The 26,608-nt window shown below is 38.3% G+C and overlaps 3 protein-coding genes across 12 annotated transcripts in view; 1 reads left to right on the plus strand and 2 right to left on the minus strand.

Moving 5' to 3' along the window:
- Positions 1-1,938: 1,938 nt before the first annotated feature.
- LOC103712141 (DUF724 domain-containing protein 3-like) lies at positions 1,939-7,204 on the minus strand. Of its 2 annotated transcripts, XM_008798578.5 has the most exons (6): positions 6,488-7,204; positions 5,545-5,967; positions 3,718-4,416; positions 3,558-3,621; positions 3,276-3,458; positions 1,939-3,202 (listed from the first exon to the last, which is right to left on the minus strand). In XM_008798578.5, exons 1-6 carry the CDS (start codon positions 6,959-6,961, stop codon positions 2,232-2,234), a joined length of 2,814 nt encoding a protein of 937 aa, XP_008796800.3. In that variant the 5' UTR covers positions 6,962-7,204; the 3' UTR covers positions 1,939-2,231. The 2 variants fall into 2 exon arrangements, with proteins under 2 accessions (XP_008796800.3, XP_089785561.1); XM_089929435.1 differs by lacking the exon at positions 3,718-4,416 and having other exon boundaries at positions 6,488-7,050.
- A 2,385-nt stretch (positions 7,205-9,589) lies between these two features.
- LOC103712091 (GTP binding protein) lies at positions 9,590-20,048 on the plus strand. 4 transcript variants are annotated; one of them, XM_088717686.1, is made up of 8 exons: positions 9,666-9,816; positions 10,237-10,421; positions 10,572-10,703; positions 16,957-17,017; positions 17,133-17,268; positions 17,397-17,724; positions 18,616-18,744; positions 19,037-20,048. In XM_088717686.1, the coding sequence occupies exons 3-8, from the start codon at positions 10,604-10,606 to the stop codon at positions 19,597-19,599; spliced, it is 1,317 nt and encodes a 438-aa protein (XP_088573812.1). In that variant the 5' UTR covers positions 9,666-9,816; positions 10,237-10,421; positions 10,572-10,603; the 3' UTR covers positions 19,600-20,048. The 4 variants fall into 4 exon arrangements, with proteins under 4 accessions (XP_026662384.1, XP_008796711.1, XP_008796713.1 ...); XM_026806583.3 differs by having other exon boundaries at positions 9,590-9,816; positions 9,899-10,703; XM_008798489.4 differs by having other exon boundaries at positions 9,605-9,816; positions 10,237-10,703.
- Positions 20,049-23,163: 3,115 nt separating this feature from the next.
- The window catches only part of SDE5 (silencing defective 5), a 39,408-nt gene continuing 35,963 nt past the window's right edge, over positions 23,164-26,608 (minus strand). For 5 of the 6 annotated variants that reach the window (XM_039123744.2, XM_039123748.2, XM_088717683.1 and 2 more), the window contains one exon: positions 23,164-23,585. In XM_039123744.2, the coding sequence (XP_038979672.2) occupies positions 23,460-23,585 (126 nt within the window). In that variant the 3' untranslated portion in view covers positions 23,164-23,459. Of the gene's footprint in view, positions 23,586-24,497; positions 24,649-26,608 lie in introns of those variants that run through there. The other variant, XM_088717685.2, reaches the window with a different exon arrangement.

Here is a 26,608-nt window from a genome sequence, read left to right on the forward strand (position 1 = left end):
AAGATTTTTCACCACAACAACAATCAACATCTTGGTAAACAATATTCCTTGACCTCTCCCACAACTCATTACTGGGATCTCTTCCTGAAAATCTTGGATCAATGAATGATTTGCATGGGCTGAACTTGGGGTTCAGCAGCCTAAATGCAATGATACTTGCACAGCTTGACCTCTCACATACTCATTCCACTGGAGCTACCAATGCTTACATTCCTTTCCTACCTTGATGTCTCCGGCAACAACCTAACCAGCCACATCCCTGAGGCAGGCCAATTTCATTCATTCCCATCGTCATGGTTTGAGAACAATTCTGGGCTCTTAGTTATCAACTAAATCAGTGCCGAGGTGATGAATTGACTTCAGGTCCTAAAATAGTCCATGATGATGGTGAACGTGGTGGTGAAGCTGACCATGGTAAGTCTCAAAATATAAGGTTTGCCATTGGTGAGGTACTAGGATATGTGGTTGAAGAAGGCATGGAAGATAGCCTACTTTCAATTCATAGGCAGTATCTATGATAAGATGTTATGTGATGGTCATGCTGAATGTGGCTAGACTTCAGAGGAAATTGTCAGATAGAAGCCAAAGTCACTCTTGACCATGATTCATAACCTTAGCTAGATTTGATATATTGCATTTATCTTATCATCTAGATGTTATGTTATGGCTTGAATGAATGTATGTGCATGCTGGTTTCCAATTTGTGGTCCAAGTGCCCAAGTGGTGAAAATTTAGCAGTTGCTACCTCATCACATGGAGGCCTAAGAGGGATGATCCCTTATTGAATCATCCCTTGATAATCAATTCTTTTATGTACTCAACCATCAAGAACATATAAGTAACTTGCAATAGATTTTGTTTCTAGCAGATGAACTGAATTTTGGTTTAGGGTTTTGCATGCATTCCCTCAGTGCAAGCGTTCTATTTTTTTTTTTTTTGTGAAAAAATGAAAAGAATATTGGTTGTTTAGATAAAATACTTTTTAAGTAGTGCAAACAAAAGGCCAGTTTGATGAACTCAATGGAGGGCAGAGGAAGATCAAGAGGGGAATTAAAACAATAGCCCGGAAGAGGGAACTATGGCTGTTGGTGAGCACCTCAGGTTCGGATCAGAATGTGGTTTGATATCCACTAGCTCAATTAGCAAATGAAGGAAGATAGAGCTGGTTTTGACTAGATTGAGCTTGGCCAAGTAAACTAAACAGAAAGAAAGAAAATATTATACACTAGTTTAGTATTGTTTATAAATAAATTTTATATTTGTAACTATAAAAGATGCATACAATTTATGCCAAAAAAGGTAATTTTAAGATCAAAAATATATATACACAAAAAGCTAAATAGATATCAAAAATCTAAATAGATCTCCCATGCGACCTGTTTGTGACCCTCAGCCCATTATTGCGTGACCTGTAAACCTGCTCTTTGACAAACCCCTATCTTATTATTTTTTGTTTTTTGTTTTTATTTTACAATTAAGAAAACAAAAAAAACTGATCAAGTAAGATGCTTAAGGCTCAACCCTTTCTACACGTTTGTAACTCATCTTATTTTCTTCCATCATATTAATGATCTGATGTTCCAAGCACTAAAACTGCCCTTTTTGCAACTCTCTGGAACAAATCAACTCAAACGGAATTTAAGAATCTCTTCAATGAATTCTACATTCAGGTTGTTCAGAAACTTTTAGCTTACAGAAATCCCAGCTAGAAAATTAAAATATGTATAAATCCATTGCCTATTTAATACTTTACAAATATGCAAGCAATACGGTATCACTGCAGTGTGCTTTATCTCGCTTTAGAGTTGCACTTTTTTGGTCTGTATGTACTGCGTTCACCAGTTTCAGCACTCAAGCTATATGCAGCTACTAGTCAATGCAAACAAACATCGAGGCATGAAAAATGATATCCTTGCATGCATACGTTGGAAAGCATCATAAAAAAAAACTTTTTAATTACTAAAAACACTTTTTCTCAGCAATAGAAATCCCACGAGAGATGCCAAACAATATACAGGTTGAAGATCGAAGCATCCAATCTGAACTGCCTTCAGATTTCTATTATATCGTAGGCACCTATCAGATATGTCTAATTATGATGATAGTAGTTCAGATTTCTATTTGAGACATCGAGGAGTGCATAGTGCATATAACGAGAAGAGGAGCTTCCGATCTGAAGATCATATTTACACAAAAGTAGGAAACCCTTGGCTGATGTGCTCATGTTACCTTCACCATGGAGCAACTGCTGTACTATTGAAATGACGTTCGGCAGAACGATATGCTTCCTCCGCTTCCTGCACATCCTTTTGCAGTTTCAATATCTCAGTATCGATAATTTTCCTTTGCATTATGACCAACTCTCTGCTCTCCCGGAAATGGGTTAGATTTTGCTCCACTTCCATGATAGCTTTATCTAATTGAACAGCTAATGCGCCAAGCCTGTCATTATCACCTTTTCTCTCTATGATCTTTTGTTCCAATTCTGCTATTTTACTCTTGGATTGCCATTGATTACTTTGTGTCTCTAGCAACTCCTCCAGGCAGGCACGTAGACGTCCAACATCAAATCCATTTGCCTCTAAGGGGCCAAGAGCCTTCAACCTTTCTTCAAAAGTGGATCGGTTATCAGCAATGTTTAATTTGTTAATGCTAGTTGCTAGGTTTGCAAATGATACCATAAGACCTATGGCCATTCCTTCTCGAAACTCCATAGAGTACTGCTCCAATGGGCGGAAATGTGGTTGTTGTGGCATTATATGGAATATATCCATTGCTTTGATTGATTCCCACATGGAAGAACTCTTCAAAAATGGTAATATTACCTCTTTCAAAGATGAATGACTGGATGATGGATCAATCAAAGCCTCCTTGTTCTCACCAGAAGTTCTCTTTGATGGTGACTCACTAGGATTAAGCCCCTCACATGAAGCAGCATTATCTTTCTTGGAAACAGATACAAGAGCTCCCTCTTCTGCTCCAGTTGCTGTGTTGTTATGCTGGGCATCAAAAGTTAAGATCTCTTCAAGCCTAGTGCGAAATGAGCTTCCTAGCATGAATGACGATTGTTGTGTTGTGGGGACCTTGATCGATGTATCAGCTCGGGATGCTAATTCTATCTGAGGCTTAGTCTGTCTGTCTTCCAATACCTCTATTTGTTGATCAGTTTGACATATGCTGACAGCATTACTAGTTGGAGAATCTGCAACAGAAAATATAATGCATCAGATAAATACTACAAACATGTAATTTTCAATATTATTATTCAAACATACCCTGCGTAATCGCAAGTAGTGGGAGGTCCTCGTACCCCGTTGCTTCATCATGATGACTATGCGCTCGAGTTTCAAAAGATGCATCACAAGACTGACCTTGATTTGATTGCTCAATTTCTTGCCTCCCATGTTCTTCTTCAGCAACTTGCTCAGGCAAATCTTCTGCTTGTTCCGATTCTATGCCTGCAAGTTGATGAGCAGCTTTAAGCTACAGGGAGCATAATGCATTAAACTTAAAATGGCAGCATCTGCAAACTATAGAGGCATGCATGTGAATGATACTTTTCTTTGCAGGCCTGCCTCTCTTCCTTTTCTTTATCTCCTCCTGTGAATATTGTTTCATGCTCTGGGAACAAGGAGAAAAAATAGTAATTGGAAAATTGAATCATGAAGTCCAAACATAATTATTATCAAACTAACTACAATAGCGAGGTCTCACAACCTCAGGAGACTTTTTCTGTCGATGCGGGGCCCGAATAGCAAGCTTCTTTATTCGTTTCATAGAACTCCCTCTAGGACCACGGGAACCTTTACAACTTCCCCATTCCATAATCGAGAGGAGCTTGCTGGCCTCATCATTAACCAGAGAATGGTTGAAGCCAGATGCTTTTGACTGATGTTCTGATCCCTTGTACATAAAATCAGAAGGCTCATTCCTCCCGGTTAATGATTTAATTAGACCATTCATCTCGGTCATGTTTTGCCCATAATTTAGCTCCATTGATGAGCGATTTCGCGGTAATTTTGTTGCAGTCTTCTCAGGAGAGGTGCTTTCAAGACAATGCTGCACATCCAATGAAGAGAGGCTATCTTCTAGCAACAGCTTGGCAACATGGGATTCTGCCTCCACCCCCAATGGAGTTTTAGATGAAAAACGATCTTGCGAATGTAACTTATAATCAAATAACTTTACTTCTTTTAATTTTCTGCAAGGTTGAGATGACCTCATCCAGCCTCCAGTGCCCGATCCTTCAGTCTTCATACGCTTCAAAACACCAGAAAGAGGGACGCATGTGACATCATCATCATCACTTGATGTTGATACTGAAATAGGAAGACTGGATCTTTTGCCAACATGTAATTGCCGTCGAGGTCCAGCAGAACTAGCTCCACCAAGCATTGGTGATTTTCTATTCTTGACCTGAAATTTTGAAAAGAAGAGGCCAATAAATAATTAGGAGGCACTGAAAAATTTCCACACACATTCCTAAGCAGAACGATCACACAAAGATGCAAATATCACTGCATGAAAGAACAAACCACAAGAATATGAAATCCTATTATACATGACCACGGATTAAAATGTTCATTGCCATGCTTGAACAACCATAAACTTAAAGTAAAATCATCAACCACTCCATTGAATTGCTAACATGTAACTTTCTTCTAACTTTGGTGTATACCTCTATATTGTTTCCAGTTACATAAAAGCAGAAAGAATCTCTCTAAAGACTCTAGCTTCTCGCTGTGCCTGAGCCACGACCCAGGAAACTGACAAGCTTTCATTTGTTAATATACTTATTATAGATCAGGCTTCCAATTTAACTCTAATGGCTGATTAGAATTATTGCAGGTACAAAGATATAGGATAACCAGAAGTTCACATTAGCCATGCCGACTCTTTTGAACCCATAGAAAAGCAAATTGTACTTGAAAATCTAGAAAGCTAAAAACAGAATAAAAACAAGAAATCAATTTATGCTGATCAAGATGGAAGGATGCATAGTTTTTAAAAAGATCAAGATACCCAGATATCTCAGCTCTTATGTAACAATCAGGATATCTAAATAGTGGCTAATACAGTAAAAAAAAAGAGATCAACTATCATCTTGGCATTGTGTACAGTAGACAATATCCATGAAAAGAGCACATGTCCAAATAGTCTAAGTTGATCATAACATCTTGGCTAATATCAGTGGACATCCAGCTAATATAAAAAGAGAATGATTTTATCCAAACAAAAGACCACACATGTATGATGTCATGCCTACATCGATGCAGTGTATTGTATTGTATTCAATTGTATTGTGTGGTGACAAGCCATATCAGCAAGTGCCCGACACCAGTATAGACTGATATCATCCAAAACCTAGGCTGTTATGGAATACCATGTGCCACATTGACTTGCTGGCAAGACTCTGAGATAATAAATATTTTGTAGAACATATGCAGGATGGAATTGTAGGTGATAGGGGATAGCAATACTACAAGGCATTGAAAGGCCAACATATGAAACAATACAAAAGTGCTAACTTGAAGCCATACATACCTGGGAGGAATAGCTGATCCACTGCCCATCCTTCCATACCTGGCAGGATCTCATTTCAAAACAATTAAACTCCATCTCCTCTTCATGATGCTTCAACTTGACAATGTACTTTGACCCATTAGAAATCTGAGTAACAACTCCTAGCGACCACCCGCCATGGTAAAGCACCTCAACAACATCATGTAACCCGAAATCCTCATCTTCTGATGCAAGGGGAGGTGCAGGCCTAATGTATTGAGCATCAACAATCTCCGTCGACAACTCTCTGTCAGTGACAGCTCTCGAGGTCTTGCAATCCACCAAAAATATGGACTTGCTGATCATACTAACAATTGTAGCAGCAAACCAAGCAGCTCCATAGTTCTCTCTTTCCCAGCTGACCTCGACCTGTGCTCCCACACTGAACAGTGGCTCAGCCACTTCCTGCAAGGTGAAAATATGTGAGAGAGCTTCCAGCCTTAACATGAAACGGGTTTCACATCAAATCAAGCGTTCCATTGTGAAAATTATTTGATTTGCCTTCCCAATTGAGTGCACGCAGTGCAGTTAGAAGTGAATTCAAATGCTTCAGCAAAACCACAGGAAACATATAGCACTCAAAACGCGTTTCCCATGCACCAAGAAAAACAACAAACCAGCATCGCAGCAGTACCTTTACGGGTTTTCACGTAGTTTCCCATGCCTTTCCCTTCTGTCCATGGACTAAGCATCATAACGCAGCAAAGATGGGAATTTTAGACGTTTCCCGAATACATATCAACTAGATAAAGTATCATAGCATACCAAAGGTGGAAAATTTATACGTTTCCCTGTTCCGTATCACTAATTATAGAATCATAACTACCAAAGCTGGAAACTTTACACCTTTCCAGTCCCATTTCGCTAACTACGGGTTCAAAACGTTCCAAGGATGGCAACATTTTATCAACGGTGAGACATTTACCTGGTCTCGAGCGACGATCCACTGTCCACGAACCCATTCCAGCAGCGGCCGGATCTCCGAGGGCGGGAAGTCCATCACCTCCCTTGTGTTGGGGAAGCACACAGTAAAACTGCTAGAATCCTCTCCGTGAAGCTTCGACACCACCCCGGCCCACCACCCATCATTGTGAAAAGCCTCGACGCGCTGGAAGAGCTGATAACGGGCGGGGGAGGGGGGCGGCGGAGGCTGAGGGCGGACGTGGGAGCGGCGGACGATCTCACGGAGGGGTTCGGATGGATCCGCATCAGAAACAAGAGAGACGTACTCGACGGAGCAGCGGCGGCGGGCAAGGGATCGGACGACGGTAGCCTCGTACCATGCGCCGCGGAATCCCTCGTCGTCGCTCCGGACCTCGACTTTGGCCCCAGCAACGAAGCCCCCGCCAGCGGTCCTCCCACCGCTCGAAGACTCTCCTCTCCGAGCCCTCCGCGCCATTCGGTTTAGGGTTAGGGTTTGGGACGAGATTTTTCTTTTTTTTTTTTTTGGCGGGAATGCAAGAGGGTAAAGATCTGGGGAAGATGAGATGAAGTAATAATGGAGACGAGGAGAAGGTAAGGGGGCGGGGTTGCTGGGGATCCGGTCACCATCAGTGCTCACCGCGAGGATTTTGTCTTTTTTCTTGTTGATGCTGCTGCCAACTCGAATCGAGGGTGCTTCGGAGATTAGGGCTACCGCGGTTATGTTATCTTACGAGGCCTCGTGATTCGGGAGATGATGGCAGAGGTGCAGGCGGATTTCCCGATCGTTGATTGGACCACTATAGAAGGTAAGGGAGATGAGAGGACGCAACGGAACGCTGAATGGGCTTAAAATGCGGACGTGATTATAGAACTTAATATGCGGGAACAGTTCGTTTTACCGCTTATTTGTCGATATATGGGGAACGTGAGTGTGCATATAAAATTTGTATGCGGACGTGTACTTGTGTCGCCTAATATCAGATTCGAATTCTTTTGAAATGTTTGGAGATCGATTTGGCTCGGAAACTAGATTTTTTTTTTTTAAATCTTTCACTTGCTTAAATCAAATCCCCCTTGGATTTGGAACCGGGGGATTCACCGACAAAATATAGACTATAGTACACTTACCTGAATATAGGACGTCAAATCGTACACTTACTTTAAAATATTAAATAGTATGCTTACTTAAGAAATGTGAGTTAGGTGGCATATCAAATAGTGCAGTTATTTTTTTTTAACATAAATAATGCAGTTATTTTAAAAAACTATATTAATGTTATTTTTTTTTTTTGAAAAAAATTTCTACTGCAACATATAATTTCGACAAACGTATTTTGGAAAGCTCGAGAGATCTAAAGAAAAATTTGCCGCTATTCCTTTCTATATTTGATGTGCCTGCTACGGCTGTGGAAGCAATTGGAAGGTTAGAAAAAAATTTTGAAGTAATTTTTTTATTATTTTTCTCCATGCGTGCATAAAAAAATAGAATAAATTTTAAATTTAAGTGCAGCTTTTATTTACTATTTTAGGAAAAATCGAATTTAGAGTTTTTCTAGAAAGCTGTTGATATTAGTTATTCTAGAAAAAATTATTAGCCATATGAAGTTCCCACATGTAGAGAGAAAGAAAATCTAAATAAGAGTTATTTTAGAAAGCCCTTAATTATTTTAGGAAGGCAAGTTAAAATTAATTGCAAAAAATATATTTTTAGAAAAAAAAATTTTCTCTACGTATGCAAAAGGAAAAATTTCAAAAAATATATTTTAGAAATATATTTAAAGTTATTTTAGAAAGTCATTTGGAGACTTGGCTCTATTTTTGGTACATTTGATGTGCCAATTAGTCTAATGGTAATTAAAATTTGTGGAAGGTTAAAAAAATTGAAAACATTTTGCCCCAATTTCTTTTGCATTTGACATGCCAATTAGTGTCATACCCATTGAAATGGAGGCAATAAAAAAATTTCACTTTTGTTTCTCCATATATTTGATGCAACAAACAGTATTATGGTGATTAAAATGAGTAGGAGGTAAAAAAAATTATGCCTCTATATTTTTCTATATTTGATGTGCTAGTCGTATTATGGCCATCAAAGAAATTGGAGAGACCAAAAAAAATTTTGCCTCCAAATTTTTGCATTTAATGGGCCAGTTGGTATGCTTGAAGAATTAAATATTTCAATATAAGCAAACATTTATTTATCCTGCTATAAACATTTAAGTGTTTTCTTAAACAATTCATTTTTTCCTACCAATGTTTTTATTAGTAAGGCATTGGAAACAAAATGATCATATTATTAAATAAATTATATTTATAATTTATTTTTTATTCTATTTTTTTGAGACATTATTTATTATTCTATTATACAAATCTATATTTATATTTTTATTATCCTCCAGTGCACCATACAAGTATCATTCTTTTTTATGTGCTATTAGCCTAGGAGGTTGCTTATTAGGATAAAACATATATTTGGATAATTATCTTAAGAAATTATGCTCATATGTACATGAGCGAAGCTCTTTCTTTTTTTTGGCCGGTCCTTAAAACCAGCATTCTTCAGACCAAAGAGTCGGGCGGAAAAAAAGGGGAGAGCTCTGCGTGTAACAAATGGATGACATGTTATTTATTAATCTATATAATTTTTTTATCTTTAATTTTTCAACTACATTAATTTATTTAATTTTATAATTGTTTAGTTCAATTATGTCAGATTGCACTTCAATTTCTGTGTTTCAAATTAAGATATATATCTAAATTACATATCTAAAAATATTTTTCGTGCAGGTTTCTTTCAACCTTTTTTTCGTTCCGTTTTATCATATTTATTTTTTCTCCACAAATTCTTCTCTCACGTTAGGAAAAAAAAAAATCTCTTGCTTGATACGTAAACTTTTCTTTCAACTTCTGTTTGTTCTTCTATGAAACATCTCTGTGAGAGAACTGAGCCACAGTTTGAGGGAGTATGTCTTTTATTTATCTATATTTTTTTAAAACAAATAGCGTGGCGGACTGGTTATGGAATGTGCCCACACCGGTGTGAGTCACGGATGTAACAAAAAAAAATACTAATAAAATAAAAAATTCTATTCATAACAATTTCAAATCACAACCATTCATTCTATGGAGGATAAACTTGTCCTTTTATCTTTTTCCGGTTCCAACCGGTTTCAAGCTTCAGTGCTCCATCTTCCTCTCTCTCTCTCTCTCTCTCTCTCCCACCCTCACCGACCCCACCAAAACCCTCGCCATAGATCTCCTTTCGTGGCGCTTGTCCCTAGAAAACCACCACCACTCTCCTCCCATATCTCGGAAAGCGTCCGCCAAAAGGTGAGCTTTTCCCTCTTAATCTTCTTGGCGATCTCGGTTCATCTCTTCTCCGACCGATTAGGGTTTCTCTTCATCATCTCAGAGCGGTTTCTTTTTCGCCGAGGGGATTCGGAGCGCTTTCAAGCTAGGATTTTTTTTCCCTTAGGATTTTGGATTCCGCAGTTAGGGTTTTTGCTGTATCGAATGGCGTCGAACAGCAACAACCAATCGAGGGCAATCGGGGGCCCTTCGCCCCTGGGAAGGGCGGAATGGCCTCGCCGTCGGCCAACCCCATCTCCGCCTTCCTTCTCTGCCTCAAGTATCGGGGTCGGGGGTTTCCCGACCGGGAGGGACCGGGACGGTCAATGGATCGGGATGTTGATGGGAGTGTTGATAGGAGTGCACGGGGCGGAGCTGACCAATATGGTGTTCGTGGTGCAGGTGGTGCTGTGGGGTTGGACTGGGCGGCGTACTACGCGCGGTCGGGGGGCGCTTGGTGGAGGTGGAGAATCATAGGGCGGTGGAGAGGAAAAGCAGAAGGATAAACTATGAAATAGGAAAGAAAGAAGGAAAAATGGGGAAAATATTTTGATTTATTTTTATTAAAAAACTCATCTTTTAAACCGGTGCTTCCCGTCGCCCAACCATGGATTTTTAGTCTTTGAGTTGAAAACAAACAGTGGAGATAACGTGCTTCTTCTATTTGTAAGAAGCCCGGTAGCTTTTTCCTTCTCCGGATCCCTAACTCTCCTCATCTCGTAACCTGAGCTTTTCAGGGCAGAGCAGGCTTGGGCCTCGATTGCAAGACATGGCTGTGGAGAACAAAGGCGGCACAGGACCTGTCGAAAGCCGGCCGGGATTTTTCGTCATCGGCTCCCCCAACGTTGGCAAGCGGACTCTTCTCTCCCGTCAGTTCTAATCCCTCTCTCTTCTGGATTTCTTTGGGTTCATAGATCTCTTTTCGGTGTCATCAACCTGATTGATCTTTGTCCAGCTTCTAAGAACTTAGAACCGATTAGAATTGATAAATTTTCTCAGGTTTTTGTGCGATTTCAGACCTGGTTTTGCTTAAAAGCTTATAAATTAAGAAGAAGAGAAGAGAGAATAATAAGTAGTAGTAGAATAAGAAAGGATCAATTATTTTCATATAGTTAAGGATATGATGTTCAATAGCTGAGAGATTTTTCTGGACATTAAAAATGTGGACTCTGGGAGACTCTAAGTGACAAACAAGATGCTCTAAATTAGCTAGCAGAGAAAGAGTATGGTAAAGAGGCTTACCCAGTGGTTTCTCACCATAGGTCAAATATTCCAGCTACTATGGCTGGCCCTAGGTCTTTTGAGTGTCAAAAGGTAAGTGACAAAAAATAGGGGGTTCTAGATCAGAGGTGTTCGAGGGTTAAAAAAAATGAGAATCCTAGTTTCAGTGGTATTCTAGTCATAGGATCTAAAGAAACCGAACTGAAGCATTGGACAAGTTTGACTGTTCATTGTGACATTATTTATGCTAATCTTGGTTGTTAACTATTTTGACATTCAGCAGCCTGCAGTGATGAATTCTAATCAATTTGATGCATGTGGCCAGTTGTTGGATAAGCTAATTTTGAGCCCTTCAGTTTCTTGTTTGAAATTTCGTATGATTAAATTGCAATGAACAGTGCTCGTTGGACATGCTATTCCATCTAGAAAATAAATTTCAATGGCTCTCCCATACCAGATGCATCACTTCTGACACCTCATATGTCCATGTAAATGGACTCCAAACTGAATGACATAGGCTTAGGCCAAAATCTTTGAAAGGTCCAGTCCATCTCCAAGGGACTTTTCGATTCTGCATGGTCATCTTTTGCAGGTAGATAACTGGTCGACAAAGCCATCCATTTCTTATAAAACCTTTGCCATCCATTTCTTATAAAACCTTGTAATACATCATGGTGTCTTTTAGTTTTTCTAATGACTTCATAGTTTCATGTTGATTAGTTCCTTTTAGGCATGTGATGAATTTATTGTCTAATTAATAGTTCCATGTGGAGGGGCGGACATGTCATGCTTATACATATCTGTGTATGTATATATGTATGTACGTACATATGATTGTCTTGTAGAGGAGATGGCATATTTTGGGATGAAGTCCCGTTCCCCCTTCCTTTCCCTCCTTTAGAAATTTTCACTAGGTCCATCTTACTCATACCCCTCTCTGTGGTTTTAAGGGTCAGAGCATGTTGTCATGTTTGTTATTGCAAGAATGTATTAACCATCCATTGATCAGCATCATTGAAGGAACACATGAACAAAATTAAATCTTTGTTTGCCCCTAAATCCAGCAGAATAAGGAATGGAGTTAGTAAGAAAGGCACAGAAAATAGAAAGAAAAATGAAATTGAAATAGGATAAAGAAAACATGCAATTGTTTTAAGTAGGCCTTATAATTAAGTCAAACTTCTAGCAAGTTTATATGGACTTGAAGCATAGTTTTGTTAGAATATTAAAGCTTCCAATAGACTAAATCTGATAACATACCATCAAAATAGAATCCAATTTGAGAGTGGTATTATGACTAGATCTCATGACATCGTAAGCATCTCATTGTAAATTGAGGTCTATATTAGATTAATCAATAATCTGCCCACCACCATCGCAAGATGATAAAAGTGTTGCCTAATAAGATTAGATCCCCACTTCCTTTTTTGTAAGTAAATAATATGTCCACTTCACTAATGAAATGTTGCTTTTATTTGTGAAGGGAGCCTTACTCCAGTGCTAATGCTCCTTTGCTTGAAAACCAAAGGTTTCAAATTTGAGTCCTGATGGTGCATCCTAAGTACTTGGACTTGGATCATTATAGAATGAGGGGTCTCGCTCCTTTTCTCTCTCTTAAAAGAAAAGGCTATATATATTTGCTTTGTTGAATCACTGAGCGACATTCCATATACATGGCTCATTAAGGGATCAAACTTCACATTAAGCAACAAGAATGCTTCTTATCTTTGTTATCTCGAAAAGCTAGGCTTGCCTGGTTCCCATGTGGTAGATAATTGGATTATCCATTTTACATTCTAAAAACATTTCACCTCTATAACTATCCTTAAGATGCACTGGTCCATTTTTCCTTTGAACTTAGGGATGACATTTTTTCGTGAAGTTTACCTTGACCTTGAACTCCTTACTGAAAACAAAATATACAAATAACTGCATCGCAATATGGTTTTTAGGTGCTCTTGGAGCTTGCATTTACAAGCTCACTATACTAAATGGCAAATGAGATGTTTGGTTAACAATGTTACTTTTTGACCATCTTAATAAGTCTTTGGGTTTTTCATATTTTCACTTTGGACTCGTACCAGTTATGCACATTGACCCATCAGGGTATCAATTGGTCAATGAATCTGCCATGTTCGTTCTTTTGATATAAATTGATCCTTTCATTAGACATAAGTTGATCCCTTGTTGGATCTTGCAACTTCAACTTTTAGAAGATCCTCTAAAATTGTCTTGCTGAAACATTTAATTTTAAACTTTGGCAACTTTTTATTCCTTCAGTTTTAGTCACAAGGATCACAATAAAATCAAGAAATCAACATCCAGTGACAAAGGAATCTGTGAGTTATGAATTCTGTGTGATCACCTGCATTTTTTTGAGTCCATTCACTTTGGACTCGTACCAGTTATGCACATTGACCCATCAGGGTATCAATTGGTCAATGAATCTGCCATGTTCTTTCTTTTGATATAAATTGATCCTTTCATTAGACATAAGTTGATCCCTTGTTGGATCTTGCAACTTCAACTTTTAGAAGATCCTCTAAAATTGTCTTGCTGAAATATTTAATTTTAAACTTTGGCAACTTTTTATTCCTTCAGTTTTAGTCACAAGGATCACAATAAAATCAAGAAATCAACATCCAGTGACAAAGGAAACTGTGAGTTATGAATTCTGTGTGATCACCTGCATTTTGAGTCCATTCATTGTAAACACCACCACAACCCACAACCCCCCACCATCCCCCCCCCCCCCCCCCCCGCCCGCCCGCGGCCGCCGCCGCTGGAACCACCAAAATCTGGATTTTATCCTATATAAGGTTTCTCTAATAAATCCTGATGTTGGATGACATTCTTTATGTCCTTCTAGTGTAATCGCCAATTGGAATTAGCAACAATCAGAATCTATTAGGGAAGGTCTTAATGTTTTGAAATTGTTATGCAGGTTCTTTCCACCACATTTCCTTTGACAAAATTTTCCACAATATATGCCTACTTATGAGTAATTACATGTTATCCTTTAAATAGGCACAAAGTGTGAAATTTGTTTTCTGCAGGTGCTTGCATGTTCACATCATTGTTTTCCACGCGGCTTTGCCTCGGAGAGGATTTCAGAAAGAGAAACAGATGACAAAAAAGGATACAAAGAGATGGTATTTTGTTGACAAATCATGGCAAGAGAAGGAAAAAAATGTTGTAGGATGAGATGTAGACAATAATTCCTATGAGCAATTTGAACTTCCAAGTTCATCAGAGGCGGGGTGTATAGGATCTCATAAAAAAATATTTTTTGCTTCCTATAAACTTGAACAGGCCTAGTTATAGATAGTTATTGATACTTGGAATGATTGGGTCTCGACTCTTGCAAGAGATACAGGAAAAAGGCACAGGATCCTCATGTTCATTTTTGTTTTCGTAGAGGCTCTCTTTACATTGTTTAGTTGAAACAAAAAAGAATCGAATTCATTTAAAAAGTGAAAGATGCATCTATAAATCTTCTGCAAAGCTAAGGATTGTAAAATTTATGTTCTGGGATCCAGAATATGCAGGAAAGTGACACGATATCTTGAGCATCTAATTTATCCTCCCTTGGTCCTAGTTGGAAAAAGTGGACTGAGCAAACATCTTTTGGTTGGTATTATTTTGAAAGAAGTAGATTGCATATGAAACCCTAGGTAATATACCACTAGGATTTCATTACACCCCAATATGTTTGTTGTTCATCCATATGGATTGTTGGTGCCATTGCAACTTCTATCAAGTGATTTTGCTCTATCTAGGACCATGTGGTTCGATGAATGATACTATCATACATGTCACCTTTGAAACACTAGGTAATATACCATTAGGATTTCATTACACCCCAATATGTTTTTTGTTCATCCATATGGATTATTGGTGCCATTGCAACTTCTATCAACTGATTTTGCTCTATCTAGGAGCATGTGGTTCGATGAATGATACTATCATACATGTCACCCTTGATATTCAGAAACTAGTTTAGGCATCTAAACTATTTGCTTTTAAACTATAAGTGGATGTACATCTTGGTCTATGTGCATAGACCAATCCCAGTGTTTGGTCTATGTACATCTTGGTTGACAAAAGTTCTTCTTGACATGTACAAACATTAAAAGGCGTGGCCCAGTGCATGAGGCTCTCACTTTTGCATGGTCTAGGGTGGGTCAGATATACATAGTCTTATCCCTGTAAAGGGAGAGACTGTTTTTGTGTTTGGAACCTATGACCTTGAGGTCACAATGGAATAACCTTATTGTTGCGCTAAGGCTCACCCTTTTATGTACAAATATGCTAATATAAAGTGTCAGCTAATGTACAAACATATGCTAATGAATAAATAATTTTATTTATTTACTTATTTTTTGGATAGGGTGAGGGGGTGGGAAGGTTGCATGTAAATGGAAACATGGATGCATAAAATTAAGCTAGAAACACACTAGTAGAATTTAAGCTTGAATATTACTGCAAACTTAATGAGGAGCAATACAAGTTGAAAAAAGATCTACAATAAAAAAAATGATCTATAATAATAATCCAAACATCAAATGTTTTGGAGATCTCTTAATTATGCATTAGGTGATGACAAAGTGTTAGATGAAGGTAAAATGCCATGTTTTCATTTAGCTGATGGCTGCAAGAATCGAAAGTCCAAACCACTAAATTTTGATTGTTAAATATTTTATTGTATAAATCATGATCATTGATGTGGATTCTTAGTTTATATTGCTTCTCCATATGTGTTGGCTCACTAACCCCTATTGATATCATCTATGTTGTGTGGAATTGATATATAGTTTAGAAACATGTTTCTGCATTTTTTAAGTGGTGTAGCTAACAACAATATTGGTTCCTAATGTATATATTTTAGTGTATATATGTATGCATGTATGTGCATTTGTTTCAATGTATGCATGCATGCATAATCCATTCGCATGACATCTTCATTAACCTAGATAGCAAGGTTCATTGTCCGTTACTGGCACCTGTATCGTGCTGACATGGTTGGTACAGTCGATATGGTGTAGTATGCACACTACATCGACCAAACATTTCACCCCCAACTTTAGGACCACATGAAATCAGTTGGTATGGGTTGGTACAACATGGAATTGGGCAGTACAGGGCAGTTTTGCTTGGTTCGGACCAATTTTCTTGATATATTGAATCAAACCTCGATACTATATTAGTACCTCACCGGTATAGTACGATACACTTGGTATTAGGTGGTACAGGTTGGTACAGCAAACCTTGCTGGAAACAGTAAACATGCACATATATTGGTTATGTAATTATGTAGATTACAAACCTGAGTATACAGGCACTTACAATTGTATGTTTAGAAAATTAGGTTGTTAGTCAACAATTTAATCAATTTGGAGGAATAAAATTGAAAAGGGATAAGAATAAGTTGTGTTAAAAGGAAACTTCAAGAGCTAGATCTCTCTTTTTTATAGATAAGCAGAGATAGACAGGTGGGGAAGATAGGAAAAAATTGGTTTTCCAAAATCCTGACACCTATAATCTTGTATGTTAACAAAGAAGTTTCCCCCCAAGGGAAACTTGATAGACTCATATGTATGTGTGAGTGCTAGCCCTTTTATAATGTTGTTCCATCGAGCTGAGTCTATCATTGGAAGTAAACCATCGCAAGTTACAGGATGTACATTGTAGCCTTAATTATTCTATATTAATTACCTAGTCATATGCTTGTGTTCCTTACCTGGTGTTATTGGTTTTTCTGAATAGATATTATGTTGCGCACATGCAAGAGTGTTGTTTTAGTTTGTCCTGACACTTTACTCTGGTTAGGGAAGATGTTTAGCTAAGTTACATTTCTGCTGGTCCTTGTATCTCATTGCGGTTGTGGTTGTTGACTTCCAGGTTTGCTTTCTATTGACTTTCCTGACACATGTGACTTGTCCTCGGGGATACTTTGTCAAGGGTACGTGATTTTCATAACCTATCAGCTAGATACTCTCTTGTGACTACAAATGCTGATCCTCAACATGGATCCGTCTTATGTCTAATATTGTTTTGTGGTTTTATCGATCTACTAGGTGGACTATTGATACAAAATATTACTCTGCTGATCTTTCCGTTTGGACAGCTCATCTTGATGAAGGATTCTCCTTTGGAACTCTGTCAAATTTTAAGCAGTTGGCTGCCTTAGTGATGGTTTTTGACATGAATGATGTTCGAATTGCTTCCTCCCTTTGTTTGTTGCTCATCTAGTCTTTATTAATGTTTGGTTGGTCAGCTCTAGAAGTGTCTAACTTTTACACATGAGCCAACTTAACTGGATTTAATTTCATTGTCTGCAGGGATCTTCTTTTCTTGCTCTCCAAAATTGGGTTGCAAAGATTGACATTAAGAGGTTTGAAATACTATTGTGCATAGGAAACAAAGCAGATCTTGTGCCTGGTCATTATGCTCATAGAGAGTACAGAAGACATATGCAGAAGCATGGAGATTCCGCTGGGGATCCCCATCCAGAATACTTGGATTATGGGATTGATGAGACTGAGGGATGTAGTTTATTGGTGGATGAAGAACCATCTTTGGATATTAGGAAGTCATGGTTGGAATGGTGTTGCCAGAATAACATAGAATATATAGAAGCTTGTGCTTCCAATGCTGACTTTGATAAATGTAAGTACCCTTTACATATTTTTTATTGCTAGTTATGCTTGCAACTTAAGCTTCTGAATCAAGGAAGTTCATGTCTTTTCTTTCTTAGAGTTGTTGTTGTATTGGAATTCACATATAGTATTCTTTCTATCGCTATTTATTATGGATGGGTCCATGAATAAGGAAACATAGTCATGCATCATCTATTTACAATTCATGGCTTACTGTTTCCATTGGTTTTCCTTTTCAAGTGGCTTGAAATCTCCTCAAACATGTATACTTTTCTCTAGCAGCTTTCAATAGTTAAGGGTAATCTTGATGTGAGGTATGATTCTATAGGCTGTCGTTGGGCATGTGAACTAGTGCTTTATCATCTATTTTGGTGCAAGAACATGTGCATACAAGGGTATTTGTTGAGTTCAAGAGCTTGATTATTATTATATATATATATATATATATATATATATACATACATACATATATTATTTTTTAATTTTTTTTGATACTAGGGGTTCTTTAACCACTCCTGCTGCCCATACCCACCGCATCCCACCCCACCCCACCTATAGCGAAGCATAGGCCTCCAGGCATGTTGAGTCAAAGCTCATAGAATCGGGCTTTGCTAATTGGGGGTTGAAATGAAGGCCCACTTAGAATTGAACCCCTGATCTCTTGCTCAAAGGGCAAGAGGTAATACCATCCACGAGCAAGCACTCAGTGTTTAGTGCTTGATTAAATATATTAATTTTTCTAAATAATTTTTAGCTCTAGTATTTTCTGAGAGCAAGGGTATTACAATAGCTTGGTTGCCTTAGTTTTTGCTTCTCTTAGATTTTCTACTAATGTGAACCTATTACTTTAAAGTTTTGATTTGGCAATAAAATTGTTTAACTTTAATGTGTTTGCGGACAGGTTTGTCAGTTGATGGTGATATTCAAGGTGTAGAGCGACTCCATGGAGCCCTTTCTGCTCATATGTGGCCTGGAATGACCCTGAAATCTGGAAACAGGATAACCGCACCTTCCCTAGTAGACAAGGAAGGCAAGTAGCCTCCATGTGAAGATGACTTTAAACATAAGCAAAACCTATAAACCATACTGCTATCAATTTAGGCTCAAATAATGGATCCCTTACTCCCATATCAAGGCCTAGTTTTGCTGGATGGGGAAGTTTCTCCATGTATTTTCTCACCTATTTTCAATCTTCTTTTGTTGTCTAGCTATCATTTTTCCCCTGAATTTGAGGGCATCTTATTCCTTAATTACTCTTTTGTTGCCCATTTCTACATACTGATCATATTTTTAATTGCTGTTTGGTCCTTGTCTTTTGACAGAAACCACAGATGATGAATCTGATTATGACTTTGAGTACGAGGTTTTATCCCATGGTTCTGATGAACCATGGGACAATACTGGTGATTTAGGTGTGACAAGCAAGAAGGGATTTGCTTCTGAAGTCAATCAATTTGTAAAAGATGAAATGGTTGATGGTAGTGGATCTAGAGTTGACGTCTCAACCTCCGATATTGCTGTTGGAGCATCCAGTGCTTTTCCTAGCGATACTGCCTCAGAATCAGTCACTGAAGGTAGACCTGATACTGAGAACAGGGCAAATGAGTATCAGGATCAGAAGGACAAGAGAGATGCATCTGCAGACCAGGCTGCAGCCTCTGAAGTTGAAGGAGAAGTGGAGCTTGAGGTTAATGCAGCCAACAGTATTTTGGAAGAGGATGCACTTTATGGTCTTGATGATCTTGAAAAATTGATGTCTGAGATTGGTAACATGCGTGAAAACTTGCGGCTTATGCCTGATTTTCAGAGGAGAGAAATGGCTGCAAAACTAGCCATGAAAATGGCTGCCATGTTTGGTGACAGCAGTGATGAAGATGGTTTGTAATGGGTGAGAGCTCCTAGTATAAATGAAATTTGCAGATTTCTCCATTTTAACATGTTTCAGCATTGATTTTTCTAGTTAAAGATGGTGATCCTGCTGCTCTGTTTGATGAGATGACATCCACCAGTGTAACGTGTTACAGCTTAGTGCAGCTTCGCACAAGGGAAAAGAGGACGCCTTGGTTGTTCAATAGAATCTAATATCTTGAAGTTTTGTGGAATCTTATTACTGCTTCATACTTGAGCATGAAAATTTCTTTTTGCTGAGGTCTGTAGCTGTCTTGGCTCTCTCTCTCTCTCTCTCTCTCTCTCTCTCTCTCTCTCTCTCGTCCTGGTTCTCATTTCTGAGAACAATTATATGTATGATATCATGCTGTTTCCTTGAGTTCATTGTATATGGATCAACCATAATTACACATGAAAAACAGAATGAAAACTTCATTGAAGTGTGGATATGATCTGCTTGATGTATGATATGATGCTGTTTAATTGAGTTCAATGTATCAGATCCGCCACAATTTGGTGCATAAAATGAAAAATCGAATTGACACTTCAAATAGCGTGGATCCGTTCTGAAGCAAACCTGTGGTAGGACAGAACCGTAAAAGAAAATGTATGACTCTCATCTAGTAGATTCTGTACAAGATGATGGTGATCGAGTGTCATATAGTCTGAAGTCTTGGTTGAAGCTCCACTCCTTAATTGCAATTTTAGTTGTCTTTTGTTTTTCCCCTAAGATCTGAAAAGGCTTAATCCTAAGCAATATTTTCACGGTTTTGTGGAATGAATCCGTACTAGGCTTTCATGCTCACAGACTCCTGTGGATTTCAAAATCCCAAGAACCAGCTACAGTACTCAAATACCAAATTCCTGCTTGGAGAGCCAATGGACAGGCTGAAACCTCCCCATTAATATGATTGACTAGGCTTGTGAAACCTATGACCTGTATCGAACATTCCCTGGTGGAAGGAAGGTCCAGTGGAGGCTGCTACGCAGGAGGGCTAGTCCTATGACCTGTATCGTACATTTCCTAGTGGAAGGGAGGTCCAGTGGGGGTTGTTACGCGTGAGGGCTAGTCCTAATTGCAAAGATGAATGTACGTGTCTGTAAGGTGATCAATTTGGATTTTCAAAAGCAACTAAATTTATGCACTCCTGCACCCGGTGGGCACAATGTCTAGTCTCAAATTTCAAGGGTTGATCACTAGTCCTTACTTTTTTGTTTCCAGAGCTAGATGATTGCATCAGAGCCATCGGAAAATTTCTGGTTGCTTGATATGAACTTGGCATATTGACACATCTACCAGGTACCCGTTCCGTGCTGAAAAATGCTGTCCACCCAAACCCTCAAGCAGCAATTGATATGCAACCTTCAGTTCCTTGCTGCAGCTGCTGCTCTTTCATAGCTTAAGAATATTATTTGGGCTGAGGTGGGCTACAGCTTTTGTATATGTATGTGTGTGGATATCTTTATATCTATATATAGTAACGTTTACCCACCGTATGTTAATTCTTTTTTAAAAAAAATTGAGTGCATGGTCAATGATGAATTCTCCAAATTGGAGATCTATATTATCATTCTACATCACTAAAAGTCTTGGAAACTAAATTTCTAACCTACGCATTAAGCGAGTGTAAAAATTAATGGTTTTAATAATGCAGAACTATGCGATATAATCTATGCATCAAAATTTATTGATTTTCAATCTATACGTATTTTAATATACATAGGTTATGATTAATAAAGTGAGTGCTCAAATTAACTACCCTATCATTTATGCTAGAATGTTTTGACCTAATGATGCATGGATTGGATCCCCAAAAGATAATTTTTTTAATTTTAGATTTTTTTTATAGATACAGATTATAATTAACAGTATGGATATTTGATCTAGAAGACCCAATATCGAAGCCGTTAAATCTTTTACTAAAAATTCATGTAAAATTTCTTGTCCAACTCTTTTCATTTATACACTTCAAAAAGTAGTTACCGTTCTACAAAAAACAGAAGTGCATGTAGATACACACATACGCACCTTTCAAAATCGGTAACTTATGTCTATGCCTGTTCAAAATCTAAAAACCGCATTGGCGCCTCTATAGTTGAATGATATCCTTCAAAGAAAAATGTTGCCATATTATATTTAGCACTTTATCCTTTGAAAGATCTTGATTGTATTAAATATATAGGACCTAAGTTCTATTCCAATCTTCATGTCATATGGCCATGATCTGTTTGCCAAACTAGTTAGACTTTTCGTTTACTATTACCAAAATTATGTTGCTGCATATTATAAGCCTGCATTGGGTTGCGAAGCATGTTAACCTATTCCCAATTCTCTATACTTTGGAATAAATTACTGTGTGGAGTAGATCAGTCTGGGTTAAGTGAAATAAATAGCTTTACTTTTCAAATATACATTTTACTCTTGGACTAGATAGGTTTGGCGGATTAAAGGGAATCTAAGTGAAAAGTGAGGTAGAGGGATCTATTTTCTTTATTATTATTATGAAAATGGCCCAAGTGGTCACTTGGTACAAAGTATGGTCTAGCCTAGTCACCTCACCTTGTGGGTCAAGCAATTGGTACGTTTAAGTAAAAGAAGCTGCTGAGGAGATGGGCTAGCACTATTAGTCTCTCTCTAAACATGAGTAGCCCGATAGGAGGTGTACTCACTTAACAGATAACGAATATCATGGAGCAATCGCATCCCCCCATTAGCACTCTTGGGCCTCTAGATCTCCTCGATCACCGTAGCACTCCCTCAAAAATGATGCGATCTGCTTCTAGCTCCCTCGCATAGGACACTCCCTCCCATACTGCTATAATCTCGGTGTTGTCGATAGACTGATCGAAGATCCGCCGGCCTTTAGCCGCCACTAATCTGGCTTGCTGATCTTTGATGACAAAACTGGCGCCTCATCAACCACCCTCCATCGAAGTTTACCTTAAGAAAACTAGGATGTGAGAGCCCACAGAAGACAAGAACACACCTGAACACTTCATGAGCGAAATGAGAGCCCCAAATTTCTCTGGCCAACCCAAAAGACATCAACGCAGTGATATCAAAAACCTCGGCCTCAGATTTCCCTGGTACATTCATTGCTACCTTTGGACATGAGCTTGGAACCCACCCTGTCCCTTGTGCATATGGACATTGTCGGGGCTACGAGGATATCAGCACATAGCACAAGCCGGGAAGATGTACAAAATAAGGAAGGGGAAGGCTGGATCAAAGTCTTGCGCTCTGGTGAAGCAGTGGCTCTATAATTTAAAGAAGAAACGGTCACAAGGATCCGACCAAAACACAGGGTGGCCCCGGCCAATGGCCGTCGATGGAGATAGATCTTCGGGACTTTCTCCCACTCTAGAAGGGAAAGTTAGATGGGGGAGTCTTTTTTGATACAACTAGAGGGGGGAGTATTTAATGACCTAAAACACATCATTTTGCATCAGCTATAGTCTGTAGCTTACAGACAACATTTTCCTTTTTTCGAAAAAAATAAAACAAATCTAATAGGCTGCTAAGAGTCCAAGCAAACGTGAAGCTTCACCTTCTCAACAAGAATAATTCTAACACACCACCTTTTCATTTGCTTGCTAATAATGAGCAAAGAGTCTAATATTGCTTCCAAAATCAAGCTGCAAGTTGGTGCTTCAACAAGAAAAAAAAAACAAATAAAAAATAATAGTTCTTTTTTTTGGCTCATTTCAGCTATGCGCATCATCATTTCAAGCTACCAAAAATTGAAGTATACCGCCCTTCAAAAGAAATAAGAGTGCCTTTTTGGGAGTCCCCTAGCGGCGTGTTTTCTGCTCATTGGGAAAGAGGACTAGTCCTGAAGGCAAGCTAAAAACATGGGATCACTCTGAGACCTTTACAAAACTCAACTTGTTTGGATCTATCAGATCCAGCTGAATTAAGTATGTACCAGGCTTTCCTTCCTCTTCAGTCCATTTAATGGATTCCTTCTCCAGAAGCTTCACAACCTGCTTGCAGAAGCACTTTGAAAATAAATGATCCAGCTAAATTATTGCAAGTATCAAACATATCACCAGAAAATTTAGCGAAGAAGGATCAAGGTGCTTTGTGAAATGAAGCAAAATAAGTAACAAGTTGCTAAAAATGGAAAAAGCTTAGATATTCTACATTTGGTTGGATATGCCATAGAATAATGGACCCCAATTATTCAGGGAAGAAAATGAAAGTGGCTTCCTTTAGTTTGACATAAAGCAATTTACTAATCTCAACAAAGGGGTAAATACAAACAAATCATAATTCTCAGCGGACATCCAAGTAGCATCTGCTCAAGCTATTTATAAGGCTTGTTTGATAGCGGCACCTACATTCACCTTAAATACGCAAACTTGAAACTTATTGATAGGTCAGTAAGCAGAGAGGATACCTATTTGACAATTGTATGAGATGTCATTCAGGTATAAAATTAACAATTGTCTATTCTAATTTTTAGGGCTTATTATCTTTCAAATGTTGGTAACATATCCCAAATACTAACATTTCACAACAAAATGAATAAATATAGATATTTTAATATATTGATTTAAACATAAACAAAGGAGCTTGTGTCATATGTAGGATTTAGTTCAAACAGTAGTTTCAGGGAAATATAAAACAAGTAAACTTTAACATCCATTTGAAATTCCATGGACATAAGAAATCGATCAACTGATCTCACTAATCTAACATCACAGCTGGTGTTGCTTGAGGCTAGCATCATCTATTATGAAATCACCAATATAAGGTTGTTCTGTTGACCTGTTGACTATTAATCCCCAATCTTCAGTCAACAGAGCACCTTTGCTTCCACCACACAGGAACTTCTAGTGATTGACAAGCACCAGCCATACATGCTTTTTGGTACAAGAGGGACCTTTGCACGATGTACTTTCAATATTTATCTGGACATTTTCTAAAACCTAAATGCTTGAGGAAACAGAATAAAATAAATAATCCTCAGTAAAAGAAGAGAACATACACTTCCTCCCAAATCAAGACTTCTTGCAACTCATGCATCAAGACGGTCAATGATGGCTACACAAAGAACAGAAATTATGCCTTCATCATTTTCGAGAAAAGTATAGTTCCCGTAATGCATGTTGGCTGCATTCATGCATCAGCAAGACACTTAAAAACCATGACTCTTCTTGATGCTAAAATGTTCTCTTCTAAAGAATCATTAAGAGAAATGCTCATTATGCCAGATGCAAAGGCTCCTTCCTAGTTAGCAGTCTTCTGTCCTACTTACATGCATGTATTAGCATGGATTAGAAGCACATCAAATTTGCTTAATTTCTTTCCTAATGCACATGACATAAACACAAACAGATGAGCCCTTGCATGACCATATTTGAGGCGTCGAGGATTCAACACATTAAATCAGTTTATGGACCTCTTATCATATTTGACAATGGTACTGAAAGAAAGAATATGTAAACAGGTTAACATGATGGGTGACAAAACTATTTAGCAAACTAGCTTGGCGTTGGACTTGGCATGCTTGTAGAAGTTTACTAACAAGAAAATAGGGAAGGCAATCCAATCAAGGGGAAGGAAAATTTTTCTTTAGCCCGCTCAACTCAAATCTCTCGAAAGATAACTAGAAGATGGAGGCTCAAAAGTATGGCTTTAGATCCCCTTTTCTTTCATTAATTCTTCAAAAAAATGAGGCACATAGTATCTATTTATAATGTGAGGTCTGCCCTAACACAATTTGGATCGGATTCCTCTTTCTAATCCTAGTAGGACTCTTTTTTTCTAAAATAGACATCTCTAGTAAAAAAAGCTAAAAATCTCGAGAAAGTAGATCTTGACTTCTACATCAACTCTGCCTTCTGTCGCTTTGCCGAATTTTTATCGGATAGAAAGCTACGCTCGATCAAAATCTTATCCGAAAAGAAAACTTTTGGTTTGACCAGCCCGTTTCAAGGTCTAAACAGTAGAATTTCATCCCAATTCAACCTTCTAGTTGTAGATCTCGAAAAGATATCCAATTTCAAAAAAAGATCATTTCAATCGGACATTGTATGACCAAGTTATGGCCTCTAGAAGTTTGGCCTGCGGCTCGACTTTCCGATGTGGTGGATCTTGCTACTGGATCCTATCCAACCCTGCTCATAGTGGCCAAAGTGGTATACATCAAGTCTGGTGATCCTCCTAAATACTAGTAGTAGCCAAAGTCGTCCACATCGAGTTTAGTGATCCTCCTGAATACTCGTAATAGCCAAAGTGGTCCACATCGAATCTGGTGATCCTTCTGAATCAGAGCACCCCTTGTTTAGAGGATTTAGCTCCTGCTAAATCAGATCTGAAGATGGAGAAAAGCTTGTTTCCCTGCCTCGCGGCTAAACTACTTGATTTTGCTCGAAGATAGAGTTGTTAGTGCTCGTGTTGAAAACGTTGACAATCGAGACACGATCTTAGTGAGTTGGGCTATCTTCTTCTCTAGTTGTGGGAGACGTTTCATCATTCCATCATTCATCGAGGTAGAACTCGCAACCATACTCGCCTTTATCCTTCAATATACTTCAAGCATGGATAACCCTTCTCCTTATACAGCTCGCGCATCTAGACCAAGCATTAAGGCTTCCATAGATGTAAAGGACCGAGGCTCTAATACCAACTTGATCTGATCAGATCAAGTTGGAATTCCACCAGGCAAGAGCATGGTTTTGATACCAACTTGATAAGATCAAGTTGGAATTTCACCAGGTAAGAGCATGGCTCTGATATCAACTTGATCCGATCATGGAGAAGAAAGATTTCTTTCAACCTGCTCAACTCGGATCTCTTAAAAGAAATAGAGAAGATGGAATATTGCGAAAGTAGGGTTTAAGTTTTCTTTTCTTCCATTGATTCTTCGAAAAAACAAGGTACATAGGCTCTATTTATAATGTGAGATCTGTTCTAACACAATTTGGATTGGATTTCTTTTCCTAATCCTAGTAGAATTCTTTTTTCTAAAATAGACATCTCTAGTAAAAAAAGCTAAAAT

Source organism: Phoenix dactylifera, chromosome 3 (genome assembly GCF_051530095.1).
Source record: "Phoenix dactylifera cultivar Ajwa chromosome 3, Ajwa_hap1_PhDact_Kaust_v1.1, whole genome shotgun sequence".
NCBI lineage: Eukaryota > Viridiplantae > Streptophyta > Magnoliopsida > Arecales > Arecaceae > Phoenix > Phoenix dactylifera.